The sequence below is a fragment of the Anarhichas minor genome, unplaced genomic scaffold, assembly GCF_050575085.1.
Source record: "Anarhichas minor isolate MPS153535 unplaced genomic scaffold, ASM5057508v1 ptg000043l, whole genome shotgun sequence".
Taxonomy (NCBI): Eukaryota; Metazoa; Chordata; class Actinopteri; order Perciformes; family Anarhichadidae; genus Anarhichas; species Anarhichas minor.
In genome coordinates this window covers 3,117,839-3,137,655 of record NW_027466489.1, presented here as the reverse complement: position 1 = coordinate 3,137,655, position 19,817 = coordinate 3,117,839, and the positions used below count along the sequence as shown (strand labels likewise).

At 39.5% G+C, this 19,817-nt stretch overlaps 1 protein-coding gene across 1 annotated transcript in view; it reads left to right on the top strand.

The window, feature by feature from the left end:
• cacna1da (calcium channel, voltage-dependent, L type, alpha 1D subunit, a) overlaps positions 1-19,817 on the top strand; it is a 52,836-nt gene that overhangs the window by 4,516 nt on the left and 28,503 nt on the right. Inside the window, exons 3-8 of the mRNA XM_076110510.1 lie at positions 11,265-11,404; positions 14,870-15,042; positions 15,632-15,784; positions 16,731-16,927; positions 17,298-17,401; positions 18,745-18,914. Of these exons, the coding sequence (XP_075966625.1) occupies positions 11,265-11,404; positions 14,870-15,042; positions 15,632-15,784; positions 16,731-16,927; positions 17,298-17,401; positions 18,745-18,914 (937 nt within the window). The remainder of the gene's footprint in view (positions 1-11,264; positions 11,405-14,869; positions 15,043-15,631; positions 15,785-16,730; positions 16,928-17,297; positions 17,402-18,744; positions 18,915-19,817) is intronic.

Sequence of the window (19,817 nt, the reverse complement as noted above, 5' to 3'; positions counted from 1 at the left end):
TTTTACTGGGGACAAAAGGACACAAACATGTAAAGACTGAAATGTCCCACACAAACCAATAGAGAGGTCATTTGGACGACAGCAGAGAACTCACAGCCTAAATCAGCTTCACATTTAGATGCTGTTACATTTGAGGATATCAGCAACTTTAAGAACATGAGCGTTGGGCAATATGGCCAAAATCTTCTGGTCATTTCATATCTTGCTAATGATTTATATCACGATACGGCATGTTTTTTGGTAGTTGAATAAATAAATTGTCTTTTTTAAATAACCACATGGTAAATAAAAAAAACTTGAAGATTGAAAAATACTTAAATGCAAAACGAAAATAACAGTTTCAAGCAAAAATATAGATTAAAGATTAATAAATATGTTCAGCTGTACACTGACTATGTTAACATGCATGCACACAAATAGAGTAATCCGATTATGACGATAGTTTGACTGAACTACACAGGGGTATTTTCAAAAGCAGAATTCTTATCAATTCAGATTTTTCTGAGAAATTTGAGATGTATGCTTTTGTTTTTAGCAATTTAGATGACACACACTTGTGTATCACAATATCTAGATATATGATTTCATCATGAAATTATCATATTGAATTACTGCCCAGTCCTTACGTGAATCATTTTGCTGAATAATATTCATATATGATTTAATGCTATTGACAGAGGGACTGAGGAACACACACACACACACACACACACACACACACACACACACACACACACACACACACACACACACACACACATGTTGGTGCCTGGTTTTAGCGAGTCCCTCATTTAATATCTGGATTTTTGGTAGTTATAAAAAAAACATTTGTTATGATGTTGACATTTGGTGTTAGAATAAGCTCAAGTGGTTTACACAGGATGAGGTGAGAGGGGCGGGAGATGGTCATTGTAGACAACTGTCCCATCTGTTTCAGATGAAGTTAAGCTTGTTATGACACTTACATGCTTGTCATCTAATGTGATGTAATGTTATTGTGTTTTATACTATTACACAACTAGACAGCACAGCTTTTCTAATTTCATCTTTATTGAGATGGCAGGCTTACAAATTATAAATGCTATGTGTGAGTGAATACTAATGGGTTGAACAGACAGAAGCCAAACATGGCTGCTACCATGGTGAGTAGTAAGATATCTCCCTTTCTTAATCAAGAAGTCACGCACAGGATGCACAGTTTTGACCTCTAAAGTCACACACCGCATACTTGTCTTCATAGTGCACCATGACAATTAATCCTCTGCTGCAAGACACATTTAAAATCGATTTATATAAATTTGTGCTTAGCTTTATGGCACACGACTGTATTTAAACGTAAACTGGCCTTGCTCATCAACACCATGTGCAGGCCAGCAGAAGTTCCTGGTTCACACGTTCAAACACACTTAAGTGTTACTAATTAAAACAGATCTATCATCAGTTATCCCCTAAAACTTACACTGAGTCAGTCAGCTCACTCATGCACACGAACTCTCAGGCCTGTTACATGAGACAAAAGCCACGCTAAAGCAAAGCCGCGTTAATATATTCTTGTATTTGCATGCAACTCTGCTATAGGCGTGAAATGCACATATAGCGACCGTGCCCTACAAAGTGAGCAACTACTAACAAATAAGTCATTTCTGATGTAAATACATTCCAACAACCATCACAGTGCCAAACTTGTGACTGGCAGCAAATGCCTGTTGACTGATCACAGTCACCAAGTGCTTCAGTGTGACACCCCGCCACTAAGAGGCATCTGCCAGATTGCAGTGGTTCTTGTCAAATATGATCAGAGGCACAATGCAGTGAAATGTCTTCTTTTGAGCTGACATCTGATGATATTGTAAGTGCCTCCATGATATCCTGCATCTTGCCTTTTCAACCAATTTTAAGGATGCAGATCAGAAATGTAGAAATGTAGAAATACCACTTCAATATATATTTCACATATTAGCTCTGCTCAGGTTCTCCCTCAGTTTGCCTTCGTTATTCTCTTGTATTAAAGGGCCTTGTGTTATTTGCCAGCTTTGTAGTCACCAAATCAAGGTCACAGCCTCTGTGGCAATTAAACAACGTGTGCTGTACATTCATAGAATTGCAATCAAATAAAAACACTTTTAGTTAACATGCACCACAATCTTTCAGGTAATTGCCCTTAATTTACCATATCCTGTCTGTATTTACAATTCAAAACACAACCTGCCACTGTGTTTTTTTAAAAATACTATTGAGTTGCTGATGTTGCTTTTTGCAAAAGTCTTTGATAGTATTTGTAGTAATGTTTCGAGTCTATGCTTGGGGAGTTGATGACATATATTTCCATCTGAGGAGGGCTTCGTGTGTCAGTATTTTGGCTGCACATGTACATAAGAGTGTACATTTGTACGTGTGTGATGGATGAAGCAGTTGGCGGTGTGTGTGTGTGTGTGTGTTTGTAATGGCTGGCACAAGCAGCAACGTCTGGACTGTGGCCTCCCATAGAGATGATGTTAGAAGTATGTGTTTAGTCACTTAACGTAACTGCTCATTTGTGGCTCACACTAGCACTGTCCCTGCTTGTTATCTTGAATGTGTATTTCTGCACGTGTGTGCAAGTGTGAGAGTGTGTTTGTGTGTGTTTGAGAGGGAGTCAGAGCCAGCTTTGTGTGGATACTCTGCGGAAGTGCAGTCATGATTAAGAAGAGAAGAGCATGTGCACACTGTGTGCGTCAAACAGGCCATCTTAAAGGGGAATGACAGATGATTTATGAATTCATGTTTTTTTTTCTCAGGTTCTGTAAATAATAATTATGATTTCTTATGAATATGATGCAACGAACAAGAGTGACAAGTGACAAGAGTGAGTTTTCTGTTTTTTTAGTTTCTTTATGATTTGTTGTTTTGTCCTGCTTATACTCTCAATGTAGTTATTTTCACCAATGCAAATGTTATATTAGCATTTGACATTTAACATATTTGCATTATAATATAAAATATTATAATATTTTGGGACTTTATACTAGATTCAAGACAGTTGTATCATCTTTGTTGCAACTCTGCAATCTGTTGCTAAGTCAGTAAAGATAAATAACAGCTGTATTGCACTAAAACTACTATAACAAGTTTTATGATGAGTATCTTCTCTCATCTCTCAGCTTCTCCACTCACAGGAAATGAAAAAACACGCAGTGAAACTCAAAACTTTTTAACAGAAGCGTTGGAGATCACTTTGCTGAAATCATTTTGTTCAATTAAGGTAAAAGTTGTAAGTCACTAACTGTGAGTTTGTTCTCTTTTTTTCCCTACGCAGCATCACAGCTCAAATGCACTTCAGTACGTACATCAGTACAAACTGAAGAGCAGTCCAAGTTCATTTTAATACAAAACTGCACATAAGGTTATTAACTAAGCAGCCAAGTATTTATGACCGAGTTATGATTGTTTCTGTGGCTTTTGCCGTCTTTCAGGAGGTTTTTAATGAGAATTGTTCTTTTGCTTCTTTCTTGTCTTTTGTTTGCTTTGGTTGACTAACATGTTGGTTTAGTGGCACGATGGTTTATTTACAGGGTCAGTTGAATACTTTTTTGTGAAAATATTCAACTTAAACTTCATCGAATGCCTGCTTGAGCCAAAAGCTTTAGAGGAATTTCAAAAAAACTGAAGATCCGAGCTGATTGGTTGACGTGCAGCATGGAGCGGAAGAGCCGAAGTTTGGCTTTTGGGATCTAACTTTCATTTCCTGAGTTTAGACATTTTCTATTTGGTTTCCATGAAGCTATAGGTGCTTCCTTACATGGACACACATCTGCAAGCATAAACATGTTTTCTACAGATTTACTGCACAGTATGGAACAATAACATTCACAGGCACACTTTGCAGATGATGAACCACAAAAAAAACGAAAACCAGAGAGGGATAAAGGGTTCAGGGGTCACTGTGTGTGTGTGTGTGTGTGTGTGTGTGTGTGTGTGTGTGTGTGTGTGTGTGTGTGTGTGTGTGTGTGTGTGCATCCATAGTTGTGAGTTGTGAGAGAGATATGAGTGTGTGGGCTTGACTGAAATGGGAATACATGAGAACGCTTTACTCCCTGTGAGGTGTTGCAGAATTGAGGTTGCAGATTCACTACTTGCCTCTTTCTCTACATCAACAGTCACAGGAAAACACCGACACAATTAAACAACACCAAGAGAAGCTTGGTTTTTCTCATGAACTCAGCAGGTTGAATCTTTTTGGCTGACAGACATAGGTCACGCTGCGCAAGTCGTGCTGTACCGGCCGCTTTAAAAAACTGTGATTCTAGTTTAACTGCACTGAGCTATTGCTGTGTTAAGCCAAACAGGGTGCGACAGCTGCAGCATTTCACAAGCTGAAAGAAAACATCTCGATTGAACGACTACATCGCTGTTCAATTCTGTGTCGATCGTGTAACTTTAGGGCAAAACTAAGCAATACATCACTGAGCTTATGCAACAAGTCTTCAGTATGATGTTTTCTTCCTTTGTGAAGACATTGGTAGAGTGGGTATTCTTAAGATGACCTGCACTTGTAGTGTTTTCCTTGGCAGAGTGACATCCACATCCTCACACAATTCCTGCCGCCCCCACATTTCTTCACATACACACACAATTGTGTGTACACATACACCATATACAAAGTTAATATACTGTAATGTGCATCTAAACGTACGGTCCCAGCTATATAGAGCTATAAAGAACGTTGCATACAAACAGATGTGCGGTACACTTAGTCGTATCTTGTAGTGTAGTCGCTGAATTAAAATGTTATGGATTCAAGTAGAAACAAGACATCTTGTTGCTGCTGTTATTGTTTTATTGTTGGATTTAGTCAGTAGTTCAGAATTAAACACAAGAACAGTTAACAATAAAAGCAATGCAAAGACGTGCGGAGGGATTTCAGCAAACACGTTATACTATTTCCTGATGAGAAATAGCAATAAATGATTAATAAACTGTGATAAAATGAAAAAATGACTTCAAATAGAATCACCTGGTAATGTGACAGGCCTTATCGAAATATACTGAAGATGAACACAAACCCCATACATAACACACACTTATGCACAGGCATCCCAACATAGACTGCACACTCAAACACACTTATATATTGTGCAAACCTGCAGGAGTAGGCGGTGAAGAAGCACTAAATGCTGGCTGCCCTCAGCCCCCTCCCCTGGCTTGGCTGGATGGCACTGACTGATCTATACAGACAGGGGAAGGAAAGAGAGTTAGCGAGAGATGGAGAGCGCATGGGGGAGGGAGATGTAGCTGGAGAATGACGTGGGTAGTCCTACAGAATATATGTCTGCTCATTGTGTGCAGGATGAGTTTGAAAATGATATAACGCTTCTGTGACACTCAGGAGAGATCTGCTCTCAAACTGTCCCGTGGCTGATAGCTGCAGAGTTTACAGTCATGTATTGGCTGCTGCGTCGCCTGTTTGGTTGCATTCACTGACTGTGTGTACTCTCTGCTGTACTATATATGGTTAGCATCGACATCAATATTATGACTTGTGGTTTGTTGTGTTTGCTATGCTTGTAAGCGCTCTCGTCGCACACAGATATCAAACATGCATTATACAACGCTGACTCATGTGACTGTGGGCTCAGAAGTGGCTTTTTCATACATGCACATGTAGTAACACTCAGGTGGTCATGTATTTAGACATACATTAAATAGGCTGCACAGTTTATTTGTTAGAGAATTCATATATTAGACGTGCAGCGATTCCTCAATTAATCGATTGACAGAAATTTGATTTGCATTAATCACTTTGAATTCTCTGGTCCCAGCTTCTCAAATGGTTTTCTTATTCCTCTGCACTGAATATCTTTGGGTTTTGGTCTGGTGGATCGCACTAAACAAGATATTTCAAAACATCAACTGCAATTGATATTTTAGAGACCGAACGATTAGTTGAATAATCTCCATTATTGAATAATAATGGAGAGATTAATTGATAATGAAAATAATCTTTCGTTCCTAATCTAATATATATATATATAGCTGTACTGTTTATGCCACGGTTTGTGGCAGATACTTTTAAGTTTTACCTCAAAACTAGAGAGTGAGACTTGAATTTTACGCCAAAGCCTAATTTCATGTTGCTAATAACCAACAGCCTTTAACCATACAATGATAACTAAAAGAAAAAAATAGAGCTGTAGTAATCTATTTTTTTTTTTTTTTTACAATCATTCTCTCTTTTCCATTTTACCATCATAATTGAATATGGAGGTATTTAGTGCTCACAGGCCTCCTCCCAATGTCTTTAGTACGTATAAGATCTCCAACGCGGCTGCGAGCTAACCGGAAGTTAACTAGTGGGGCAGCTCACGTGCACTAACATGCACTAAAAACATGTGTCAACATCGCAAGGAGAAGCTCAGATAACAACACACACAGAGGGAGAATGACTTCATTCACTGCTCAGGTAGACATTACTACAGTATATCTTTACAAAACAAATAGTTTGTGTTTTTGTTTTTTTGCATCTTACTGTAAACGCCGTCCTTATGTTAAGCTGGCAGACATGATAGTGGTATTTTTGTCTAGTAACTTGGCAAAAAAGTGAACAAGCATATTGTAATCCTGATTGTCTATGCTGTGATTTTACTATGTTGGTCTACTCTGTACAACATTTATTGCATGTTTTGGTCTAAGGACAGTTGGTGGCTCCTGTCCAGTGGATGCAAATGAGTCATTTTGTGATATTGGGCTGTATAAATACAATTAACTTGACTTGATTAGAAGATGGAATATGGGTGGTTTGGTTGCAATACTGAATATTTGAGCACAGTGCTTCATGTTAAATGTATTTGTATTTTATATGTATATATATTGAATTGGTTGCCATTAGTTTTGAAACTCACTTCAGGAGGCTACAGTTTATACTGACTTTATTTAAATAATAAAAGATAACGTTTGAACAATGGTGCTGTAATTGCAAGACAAGCTGTTTTATTGTACTTTATAACTCCATTTAAACTCTTAGTATGCACAAATCTTAATTGCTGATATTCTGTGTGTAGCCTGGAGGAAGATGCTGTAGATGGAGCTTCATGGGCATTGTGCACAGGGCCATCTGAATTCTTAATAGGTGTACATTGCCGCTGTCCGCATATCTCAGTCAAATGGGAAGTTATGTAAAGGAATGCATGGTTCAGCGGGTTAGCATCCTTTGTCATATGGTGATCTGAGCTCTGTGAGTGTGTGAGATGAACCGTCGTGCCTGTAGACATGAACGCTCACCCTGTGGCAGAAGGGAAACTGTACGACTGTGGGGGTCGAGGAGGAACACGCATTATGCCGTGTGATGGGTTTATCATATTGTTGGCGTGTATTTTAGAACACAAACATATGCCGTGTAAGTGTGTGTATGTGAGCGTGTGTAATGTATCATGTTGTGTGTGGTTAACACAAGAGCAGCAAGTTAAGTGAACACTGGAAATGAATATATTATATGCTGCGTGAGAAAAGGGAACATACTACTGTCTCTTTATAGCACAAATAAACTAAGATGAGTCAGAGATATTTATGGTCATCCCCAATGGCCTCTTTCCTCACTCTCCTTCTCTTTCTGTGTCTCTCCCTCGGTCTATTTCTGCTCGCAGAATAACGTGCTGATGATTGAATAAATTGCTGGTTAATTGAGAAGGAATGGTTATCATTTGCTATTATATTTAACATGCTTTCACAAAGCAGGAAGTGGCAATTTGCATAAATTAACTGCCTTGGAAAGCTAAAACTGTTCTGACAACGTATTACATGCTGCTTTCTGTATCTTTACGATTATTACTCAATTACTGCTGTAGACCACACGAGAGGAAATATTATGTAATATATATATTTTTATATATATATTCACATGGAGAATGTGCCCACCACTAGGCACTTTGTTGATAGATCTTCGGCATATAAGAAGACATGCTGGATACTTTTTGTTAATGTGTACTCAACCACCTAACTGAAGCCTGTGTTACACCAACATTTAACTGCTGCAGCAGTTTTCTATCGCTCCTTTTGGCCTCAATGTTCACTTGTCTCTCCGTCACTTCCCTTCCATCCTCGATTTGAATCGTTCAGTTCTCTCAGGTCCCTGCGGCCCCGAGCATGCTCCGTCATGGAGGCAGCAGCCACAAGCTTAACTCAACCTTTTACTTCACTAACAAAGAGGCCCATGTCTCCTATTCTGGGCTAAGTGCTTCTCACAATCTGCAGTAAACTGTTGGGAAAACGAGCCCCTGCAGCCCACAGTGCTCTTGCATTTATGGTGTCCGCAGAGAACACAGAGCAAAGGATTAAGAACTCCCTCAGGCAGAAGAGGTTATTATCTATATAATAATATATATATATGTGTGTGTGTGGCTTTTAACATTTGTCTGCATTGTGTATTATAAGAGCCCTTGGGCATCCCATGTGAAAAGTTAAATGACTCTTGTATTGACGGAAAGATATCATGGTTACCAGTGTGCAGAGTTTACGTTGACCTGCCTTATGCATAAAGGAAGAAGAGGGCCTCTCTATGGTTACATATCTCCAGGGAGGTCCCAGGACTGTCCTAAATAAGCTGAGTCACCCTGGTGTGTCCACCTACAGCGTCCCACGCATCGCACTGCGCTAAACACGCACATGCCACCTTTATCTAGCAACGTGTGCCTCTGTTGTTATCGTCACTCGACCTCAACCTGATGGCCTGATGTTCCTGTTCTCTCTCTGTCTTTGAAACAACAGTAGAACGGTGCAATGCTGTGTTACATCACTGATTCACATCTTTTTAATATAAGTGTGTTTTCCCTTTTTTAACTTCGCTCAGCCGATTCATACAGCGGTGGGCGAGAGATCTCTGACTGGTTCTTCTGCTAAGTGAATCAGTGTTTTCGTCCATCAGTGCCGTTTGGTCCTTATTTGTGCTTTCCCATCTTTTCCGCCCACAACGGCACAATGCGTTGTACAAAGCCAAGCAACTTTTTATCTTAATATTATATCTAATTATAAAACAAGGAATCTCTGTCATGTCTGTCTGTATGTGGGCATGAACCATTCGTACGATCTATTCACACTTGGTGGGTGAATTGCTGGGGACCCAAGGAAGTGCTTCCGTCAAATTTGGTGCAAATTGTGACATGCAACACATTTAATATTAATAAACTTTGAATAAACTTGCACCCAACGCTCTGTGCAGCAGCGGGTGCAGAGTTTCAGGACTCTGTGGACTCAGGGCCTGTACACTGCACTTCCTTTAGCTGCTGGATGCTGGACAAAGTCTGCTTTGGGTGCTGGATATATACTGACGTTAAATGGATGCTGGATAAAACGTTACAACCACAGTCTGGTTCACATAGTCAACAAGAGCGGATAGCCAACTGGAAGCAGAATCAGACTTTTGTTTCGTCGTGTTTCGCAATTTAGGAGTGTTTTCCTCCCGTGAGTAAGACTGTATTTCCCAAGTGTATGATTTCATACTAACTTTACCTAAATAACGTTACCACCAGCAAAATACCTCCGCTTATTAAATCCATGCTGTACTTTATAATTGCGGTGGTTATGTCAAAGCAATGAACTAATAAATGACCATATATATAAATTATATATTTCACAGATTTTTCTGGCTGCGACTAATTTGGAAGTGTTTTTCAGAGGTGGATTTTGTGATTTTGGGGCCCCAGGCAAACTCTTTTTTTGTGCATTTGCATTTACTTAACTCTGTTCAAGAGCTTTCAGCCCTAATATAATATAGTTTAATGAATAATAATGTATACTATTTTAATTGTATTTTAATTTTCTGTAAAAAAAAGAATCAAAACACAAAAATTTGAATCCGCAACACAGCCATCAATGTTTTGCTCTGAAGTAGAAGCCCTTTTAGTTTGGCCCCCAGGCCCAGGTTACCTACTTTTACTTAAGACTGCCCCTGGTGTTTTTATCTGAAGCAGAGTGTATTTCACTGATGTTTCTGACCGTGATAAGATGTGACTTGGGTGTGTGATGCAACTATGTCATGGCATGTGTGTTGAGTGTAAAGTTGTTTGTACGAGTGGTTTTCAAGAAAGCTGAAAGCAGCAACACCACAGGCCAAGCCACGGCCAGTTCTGAACACATGTGTTTTGCACTGGACTATTGTTATCAATTAAACTTCCAAGCTAATTAGGTTTTGTTTTGTTATTTTTGGATTATGAGTTCAGACTACTGACTTGTCATTTACTGTCATGGAGGCTCAGAAGGTAGATCTCAGTTGTCAGCTGTCCGATGTGGTGTGTTCAATACCAGAAATGTTCACTCAGTCTTCCACTTCCGGGTTAGTTTGGTGTGTACTAAACAATAAAGCCAAACAGCGTCTGGTATTTCCAGTTTTAACTTGAGCTTATGATACTAAATGAAAACACTGCTTTTCCCGTCTGTCTTTCCTAGAGTGAAAAGGTGTCTCATGTTTTCATGTCTCTCATGATGTTCTGTGAATATGTGTTGTAAAGTGCCACAACCAAATCAGATCAGAATGAGCTCAAGATGTGGCTGCTCTGGTTAAGCAAGGCTGTTTTTACTTTTTGAATTGATTGAACTTTCACATGGAAAAGAACACGTGACACTGGTGAACTAGATATTATACAGTCATCCTCCTATTCTTAGACTCAGCAAGCTTGACTAGCTCATCCAATATGAAGTACCCCATTGATGCTTTCTTCACTGCAGCCATCTCTGTGACTGGCATTTGGGTAACGACAGCTAATGCTTTAATTTACAGCACGCAATGTGCAGCGTAATTCTCTCCTCTCTTATGGCCGTCGCTGGCAGAAGTGTAGATTGTGACCATATTTTTAATTTGGTCAGATACTGAATTGGTGACAGGAATCTTGGGTGCCCCACCTTGAAACTGTGGCGATTGTATAGCTATTCGGTGCAGCCATGTTTAACATGTTTGTGAAGCATCTATGTTTTAGAATTTGTAGCTTCTTTGCAGCAACATAAATACATATTGGGACCATCTGTACATTACAGACCGTAATCTAAAGCATTACCCAAAAATGTCCTGGACCTATTTCCATCGTTTTCTCAGATCCTTCCTCGAAAAAAGTTGCGTTCTCTTTACTCCATTGAGCACATTCATGGATACTACAGAGCTGGATTAAAATGTTCACACCAGATTCTTGTGTCACACTGTATTTATGCCATGCTCATGGTTTGTCATGATAATAATAATCCATCATATCTAGTTCTTATCAAAAATCTATTGTTCTCTCTTTTATTCTGTGTACCTGCAGGAAACGGTTGAGTATGCCTTCCTCATCATTTTCACAATTGAGACCTTTCTGAAGATTATCGCTTATGGTTTGGTGATGCACCAGAATGCGTACGTGAGAAACGGTTGGAACATGCTGGATTTCGTCATTGTCGTCATAGGGTAAGTCATCGAGTTCATCTAAATATAATGTATTTGATTAAACATACTACCTGCACCAGTGGGCATCATGCCAGGTGATCCAAACATTGTGTCATTTTACAGGCCAGATCATGAGGTTTTGTTTTTTCAGTGGATTTAGTATTTAATCTCAGTTTTTTTAAATTAATTTATTGAATTATTATTTATCCAGGAAAAGCCACATTGAGATTAAATATTTACAAAAGTCCTGGCCAAGACAGGCAGCAGCACATTAAACAAAATGTCAGATATAGTCAATAATATCCAGTTTATCAAGACTCCCTGCTGTGTCACATTTAAATGAGCCTCCTGAATGTATCATATTAACAAAATAAACAAGTGAATTGTCAGAGCATCTAAAACAAGGCGTCGAGGACGGACCAACACCTCAGAATTAGAAGAGTCCGCGTAACAGTTTGACAGTTGCAGGTTACAGTGTATCTGAGAGAGGCAGTCAGTGTTAAAGTTAAAGTTGCTTCAGCCTCTGCTCCAAGCGGCTAATAGAGACCCTCATACACCCACAGTATATGACCCAGAAAAGACAGAGAGAATAAATCAGAGCTTTACCACCACTGGAGTGAGTCACCATCTCTCCATACTTCATCTCTTCTCCAACACTCCCTCCCATTTTTCCCTCTCCTCTCACTGACTTTCTTTCGCTCACACTCTGCCATCCGGCTCTGCTTTGTCTCTGCAGCTATTTTCTTATACTTCCCCCATCCATTTTGATCTTGTACGTCATGCTTTACCCTTCCCCATCTCACTCTGCCCTCATTCCTATCTCCTCCACGTTCTCCTCTCGTTATCTTCATCCTAATCGCAGCGTCTTTTTTTTCCTCTCTTCTATTTTCCTTCCTCTCTCTCTTATACACACAGTCCAGTGGGCAGCTGGGTCAGATCTCTGTCTGTATGCGGCATGCAGGGTTTATCTGCCATGCAATCAAATGCAACGACGGCTGCTCCTGCTATGAAGAGTGTCTGTTGCTGCTACATCACTGAAATGACACACTGAAATAATACGGCCCTGAAATGGCTATATAAATGAATGTTGCAAGGCCAAAGTTCAGCTCACTTCCCTGCAGGCTTCCATATGTTTGTGTGTCTTTGTATTTATAGATTATAGCAGGGCACGTAATGTTTCAACAGAGGTGTGAAAAAGGTTGTAGGCGCTCGAAGATACAGCTCTTTGAAGATTTTGAATGTATTTCGTCGTTAAGTGCCGCTCTTCATAGAGTGAAAGTTTGCCTGTTGTCGAAAGATTCAATATAATCTATTGCTGTCTTTATGGCTGCTGTGGGGTTTTTTTATCAGATAAAATATTGTTTGTGAGTAAAAGTTCCTTCAGTGGCTCAATCAAGAGGGATTTGAGAGTGTCAAGTGGGATTAATTAAGACAGATAGTTTGGAAATTAGCCTATAAATGTTTGAAAGAGTGGGAAATGCAATAAATAATATCTAAGGTGTTTTAAGTATAATGTTACAGGGAAAATCCTTCTTTCTTGACTTGTCTGACATGTGGGGAGAAATGTACTAAAGATTCATTTAAAAGATAATTGTATTAAAAGGACATAGTTGTCAGAAATTTTAATCAGCTCTGTAGCAAAAAAATCATAAATGATCATGCCAGTGTATTTAGCTAGCGAGCTCTTAAAGCACCTGTCTTTGAAAGGCTGCACTAATGAATATTTTTTATATTAACAATGGATTAAATAAATGTATATGCTCTTAACCTGCAGTTCCCATCAGCTTTTAGTTAGCAACTAGCCGATGAACACTTTGCCGCAAAAGATACATGTATTCCCCTCAGGAGTTGGTAGAGACCAACATATAAAGACAATGAATATTGGATTTACATGACTCCAAATCAATGCTAATGTTGCCTTGTTGCTGGATTGTCTGGTATGTAAATACATTTTAACATTTTTGTTGACCAATTTCAAATAAAGATGATATAGTTCCATAGATTGGGATGAACAGTTTTCCAATTTTTTAAATGCAGCAATTGTTTACATACTTTTCTGCTTAGTGTGTAGAATTACAGAAATACCATGAAACCAATGGATGCCTATCACAGAAGAACAAAACATTAAAATTCCTAACACACAGTTAGTGTACTTTACAAATTGATTGTAAAGTGATTTGCATTTCAAACCACTTTTATACTTCCTTAGATAGTGCGGAGACACATTGAGGTTATGCAGCTTGACTGGTAAAGAAACCTGATGCATCACTTTCTCCTCAGGTATATGCAGTAAAAAGGTTGATATGTTTTCCTTTCAACATGACTGGGTGAGTAATGAAACCCCAGTGGCAGGCGGTCAGTCTTACAGCTGTGACTCAGTATAACATAAGCCTGAGCAGACTGTGCTTATTGGCCCTCAGAACTCCTTCCTATCGGCAGCTTCATTCACTGCTTTTAGTCCGCATCTTTGATGTGATGTGTCGAGATGATTTCCCCTCTTGGCTAGGTGAGGAATGTCTTTCTGACTGTAATGAAGTGTCCTCTTTCATGGCGAGAGATTTGTACACTGCTGATTTCACTTTGTGATCACAGTAGGAAACCGTCCTTGTACTCCATTTATCTGCTGTTTGTATACTTTTAACTGCATTGACACAAAAGGGGTGTAATGCTGCTGTACTACACTCACAGCCTCGCCGCTGGCGTTATATAGAAAATAAATAGCTGACAATTGTTTTTTCAGGTCTTAAAATTACAGTGTGGAAGCTACCAGTGCAGTGTTTATTAACCTGTTTTTATAGCATCTATTAACATTAATGGGCACTGGATTTATTACACGTGTAGTACTTTTGTTAATCCAACCGTATCCTGGTGATATCAGTATGGTTTGTGGGTGGCTGTAAAGTAAACTGATGACACATGCTAAATTATAGTTTCACTGCTAAATGATAAATGAGCTAAATTTGAGGGTTCAACAACAATAAAAGAAAAACACTTTTTTTAAACGAGTTTTAAGGGCAACCTGTCTCCACATGAATGATTATTGATACGCTTGTAATATCTGGAATAAGTACAGTCAGACAAAAAAATACACATCTAGAATATTGCTTGAAAAAACATCTCCTGTAATGTCAATATGAAGAAACAAACCATTCATTTCTTTATTGATTAATGCTGCTGATTATTTTCTTGATGAATTGATTGGTCGTTCTTTCAAACAAAATGCGTAGAATAATTTTCCAGACTCAAAGGTGACATCTGCAAATACTTTGTTTGGCGTGTCCTTTTTTTGAAAACAGACTCAAATAATTAATCAAAATAGTTGCTGATTTATTTCCTATTGATTGACTAATCGATCAATCGACTTAAGATAAGGATTCTCTGGAACATACAATAAACGATAAGCAGCTCAGATCTAAACGTGTTATGGTATGTTATACAGTATGTTTTCCTCGCCGGACTAACAGTGTGAGGTTTTTTTTCTGACAGACTCTTCAGTGTTGTGTTGGAGCTTTTGACCAAAGAAGAGAAGTTAGAAGTCGAAGGAGAAAATGTCCATCCGTCGATGCAAGGACACGGAGGTAAACCAGGTGGATTCGATGTTAAAGCCCTTCGAGCCTTCCGTGTGCTGCGACCCCTGCGGCTGGTCTCAGGAGTACCCAGTGAGTACTGAGCTCCATGTGCCAACACAACCCATGTCAACTCAATATAAGATAAGATTCACCACATATTTTCTGTCTATACTGTGTAATGATCACAGCCCTTAATAATCCCAGTGAATTGTAGGTTGGATGGTTACACATGATGAGTCCAGATGGTCTATGTATCATCCCTGAGGACTGTTTTTCAAAAAAATCCATTCAACTACATCAGCGCGCAAGAGACATGAGCTCTGTGATTAAAAACTCAGAGTAAACGCTAGTGACATATTCATGAACTTGATGTTGTTCTAGATTTTCTGAAATATTTACTGAAACTGGTATAAAATATTAGAAAAACAGCTACCTTTTTATGGGGAAAACGTACAGTTGGCTACAGTATAATCATACGCTGCACACATACTGTATGCTCACATCTGTTGTTGATGAACAAAATATTATAAATTCAGAATTTTGTGTTAACATCATCAGCTTTTTTGCAGTAAGACCAGGGATGGAGACTGGTGCAACCGACGTTTGTAGTGGTATTTTCTCACTGCGCATTCAAAGTACAGCAGCTTCATATAATGTGTTCATTTTCTTCCTTGCTTAGGTTTACAGGTGGTGTTGAACTCCATCATTAAAGCCATGGTACCTCTTCTTCACATTGCCCTCCTGGTCTTGTTTGTCATCATCATCTATGCTATTATCGGCCTGGAGCTCTTCATCGGTAAAATGCACGCAACCTGCTTTATTCCTGGCTCAGGTACGCCCTCTTGATTGTCTGTTGTACACATGAAATCAAGTCAACTTTCTAGTCGACACATCTTGTATTCTGAATACTGTAACAAGCAGTAATGTTAGCCTGACCTTAAAACTCGATTCTGAAGGTGAAACCTGATATTTGCGCCCAGTTTAGCAAGTGAGCAAAGGATTTTTTACACAATTCACCAAGTCAGGTTTACATAATAGCGTATGTGCGTTACATATTGCACAGACTCAATCATAGAAGGTTTAGGCACACTTTTTCGTTATTTGATTTAAATCTTAAATGGGGAATAAAACATGTTTAGTGTATTTCTGGTTTCAGCACCATGACATGATATGTGCAGCCAGCTAGGATTGGCCAGGCATCCATGCTCGTCGAGATATCCATATGGGGTCCCAAACTTAAATTACCTGGTGGCCACTGGCCAGGTTGTTCACTCCTAGGGGGGCCACTTAAAACCAGTGCTTGTTTTTCCCCTGCCTCCCTCGTACATGGTGCTGCTCTGCATGTTCATTAGAGTAACACCGAGTGAGAACGCTTTCCAGGAGAACAGCAGCTTTCTCCTCGCAGGTGTGAAGTGAGTCACGTTACACTCCATGAAGAAAAAAAAATCCACCTGGTGGTCAACCTCTCTTTGAGGTGTAGAAAATGTAAAATGCAGTCGGTCATAGCAAGTGTTAAATCAGCAGCTAAGCCTACGTGTCAAATAGAAAGGAATTTCTTTGACACTATTTTGAAGTCTTGCTTGAAAGTTTAATGATTTCTCCAATTACAACAATCAAAATGGGAAAAAGTAAAGAAACGTATTTGTAGGCCAGGTATAACAATACATTGTAAACATGGTGAGGGCCTGATTCAGTTTCCAGAGGGGCTGTAGTTTGAGATACTGTTTGAAATAATGTAGCAATGATTATAGACACATTTCTTTCCTCTTTTTCTTTAGATATGATAGCAGAAGAGGAACCAGCTCCATGTGCGATCTCAGGGCATGGGCGCCAATGCCCCATCAACGGCAGCGAGTGTAGGGAAGGCTGGCATGGCCCCAATGGTGGCATCACCAACTTTGACAACTTCCTGTTTGCCATGCTGACAGTGTTTCAGTGTATCACCATGGAGGGCTGGACGGATGTGCTGTACTGGGTGAGTCTCTGCCCTCCCAGTTCAACATCCTGTGACTGTCACACGCCTTCAGCTTAAATGTCTATTCAGATCAGACTCACGACAATGATGTGACTGACATTCTGACGATGAAGCTGCTGATAACTTCCAGAGGCAGCTCTGATCACTCTGATGTGATTGATTGACTAAATGATTGAATGCGTTCAACAACTCACAACAGAAATATGATGCTATCCTGGTACTTTTAGTCTACCTGCAAAATCTCTATTTTTCTTCATCTGAAGAAAAAAGCTACTTTTTCTCTGTTCTTCTTGTCTGACAGTTGATTTCACTATTTTCTCCCTTTCTTCCCCCTGTTCTCCTTCTTCCGTGCTGATGCTTGTTCCTCCAGATGAACGATGCTATGGGCTTTGAGCTTCCATGGGTTTACTTTGTCAGTCTTGTGATCTTCGGCTCCTTTTTTGTTCTTAACCTGGTTTTGGGTGTGTTGAGCGGGTAAGCACCTTCCTCTCTTTGCTCTTTGTTTGAGTTTCTGTCTGTTAACCGTCTACTTTTGGCTCCTGTAGGTCAATGACGCCATCGGATGGGAAACACCTTGGATTTATTTTGTTAGCCTGATCATACTGGGATCCTTTTTCGTGTTAAACCTTGTGTTAGGTGTGCTAAGTGGGTAAGAGGAAACTTGTGCAGTGGTTTTGGTTTGCAGTGAGCAAAGTGTGTTTGCAGTGGTTTGTTTTGCACTCAGGCACAGCTTACTATGTAATGTTAGCCTATAAATTAGTGTATGGATGTAAGATCCTGACTATCTTCATATAAAAAAATATTGAACTATTACCCCGTGATTGACTATTGTGCATTTGGACCATGAGATAAATTAATATTTTCTCTGGCATTCTTCTCTGACCTCTGCTGGCGTCAAACTAGCACGTTTCTTTCCACGGCAACTGCAAAGTGAGCGTTTCCTCCCCCACCCCGTCCTGAACCCAACCTCCTGAGAGAGAAATTAATCTTATTCCTCGCCCTTCACTCCCTCTGCGCTACTAAGCTCTCTCAAACCCCAGTTTGCTTCCCCAGCTCTGTGGAGTGGGGGTGGGGTATTACAGTAGAATTAACTCTGGATGGTTGACCAGCCAGCAAAGCCCGATTTCTATAAACAAGGCAACAAGGTTAACAGAATCTCCAACTCAGACACTCTTGCAGTCCCGTCAGCTGCTTTAGATTGTTACAATTTATTATCAACTGTCTCAATGCAGTTCTAAAAATGCTGCTTTGCTACCATCTCACCATCAAGTATCTTTTTTTGTCTTTTTCATTATCACAGCTTAAATGCAGATCATTCTCCGTAACGACAATATTCCACCATGCACTGAATACATATTATAGTTTCCACAGTCGTTGTTTTATATAATCTATGTTTAGACCGTGTGCAAATTTTCCGTGTCTCTTGAAACCATCTGTCCACCTAAATTTCCTTTTCTGTATGATTAAGATGCTCGCCTGAAGGATACGCTACTGTACTTTCAGCTCTAAATAAAGTGCTGTGTTGTCTGTCAGAAGGTGTACATCTCCCTCCAGTGGCTAGGGTTCACAAAAACACAAGGCATTTCAAGGTTGTGATTAAAGTATACGAATATGCAGCGTGTCTTCATGCAGTGTAGTGAATGCCATAGAGATTATTTAAATACAGGAAGGAAGATTTGTTTATTTCCATTTCATGTGAAAAAAACACCTTTTTCTTCAGTGCTGTTAAAGTATGTTTGTCTTTGTTTGTGTATTTGATCATTTATGTACTCCTGTGTGTTTGTGTTTTTTGTGTATGTGTGCCTCTGCAAACCCAGAGAGTTCTCCAAGGAGAGAGAGAAAGCCAAAGCTCGAGGAGACTTCCAGAAGCTGCGTGAGAAGCAGCAGCTGGAGGAGGATCTGAAGGGTTACTTGGACTGGATCACTCAGGCTGAAGACATCGACCCCGACAACGAGGATGAGGCCGAGGAGGAGGGCAAGCGCAACCGTAAGAACCTTTCCTCCCGTTACTGCCAGAGTAATGCTGCGCTGGCATCACCAGAGCCCTTCAATACTGACCCAATCTGTTACTTCCACTTCATAAAATATGCAGCAGGGTTTATTATTGTTGGCTTGGGAGTGTTGTGAACTATAATTTTATATTTATATAATTGGGAAATGCAAGAGTTTGTACTCTAGAAATCTACAATGTTGTGTGAGTTTTGTAAAAAAAAAAAAACACACAGTGGATTAGCTAAAAGATCATTACTCTGGAGGAGAAATATTTATACCAAAATACTGTTTAAAACAAAAGAGGTGCTTTTCCTGGCACTCCTGTGTCCATTTTGGTGCAAAGTGCTCTATTTTTTCTTATTGCCCCATATAACAAGTCAATCATGTTGACGCTAGCACAGATACAGTGGGGATTAATTCAGAAACAAGAGCCTTCAAGCTAAAACATGGCCTCCTCTTTTAGCCCTATAATTTTGCATCAACCTTTAAAAATCATGCAAGAAAAAAATCCTCTAGACAGGATAGAATTTCAACTTTCTCCACCTTCAGTAGCATCAATAGTCGATAATGCAATTTATACAGATCTTTTCTTGGTCTAATTATGCTTTTCAACAGTAATTCTGGGAATTGTAAATAATCACTAACTGAAGCAGATGAAACTGATTTAGGCTATAGTCAATAAGACTTTCTTGGTCATACACAATACACACACATAGATGCATACCTACATAACATAGTGTCATGTATTGGCGAAGAGAGAGTCTTTCTCTCGAGGTGTTCACTATGAACACAGGTGTTTGAAGCAGAGCGGTACAGCATGTTCTTATCTTCACGCTCAATGTAAGTCACTGATGGAAGTGCAGCACGCTGTGAGTACCACTACAGTTTATCTAAGAAC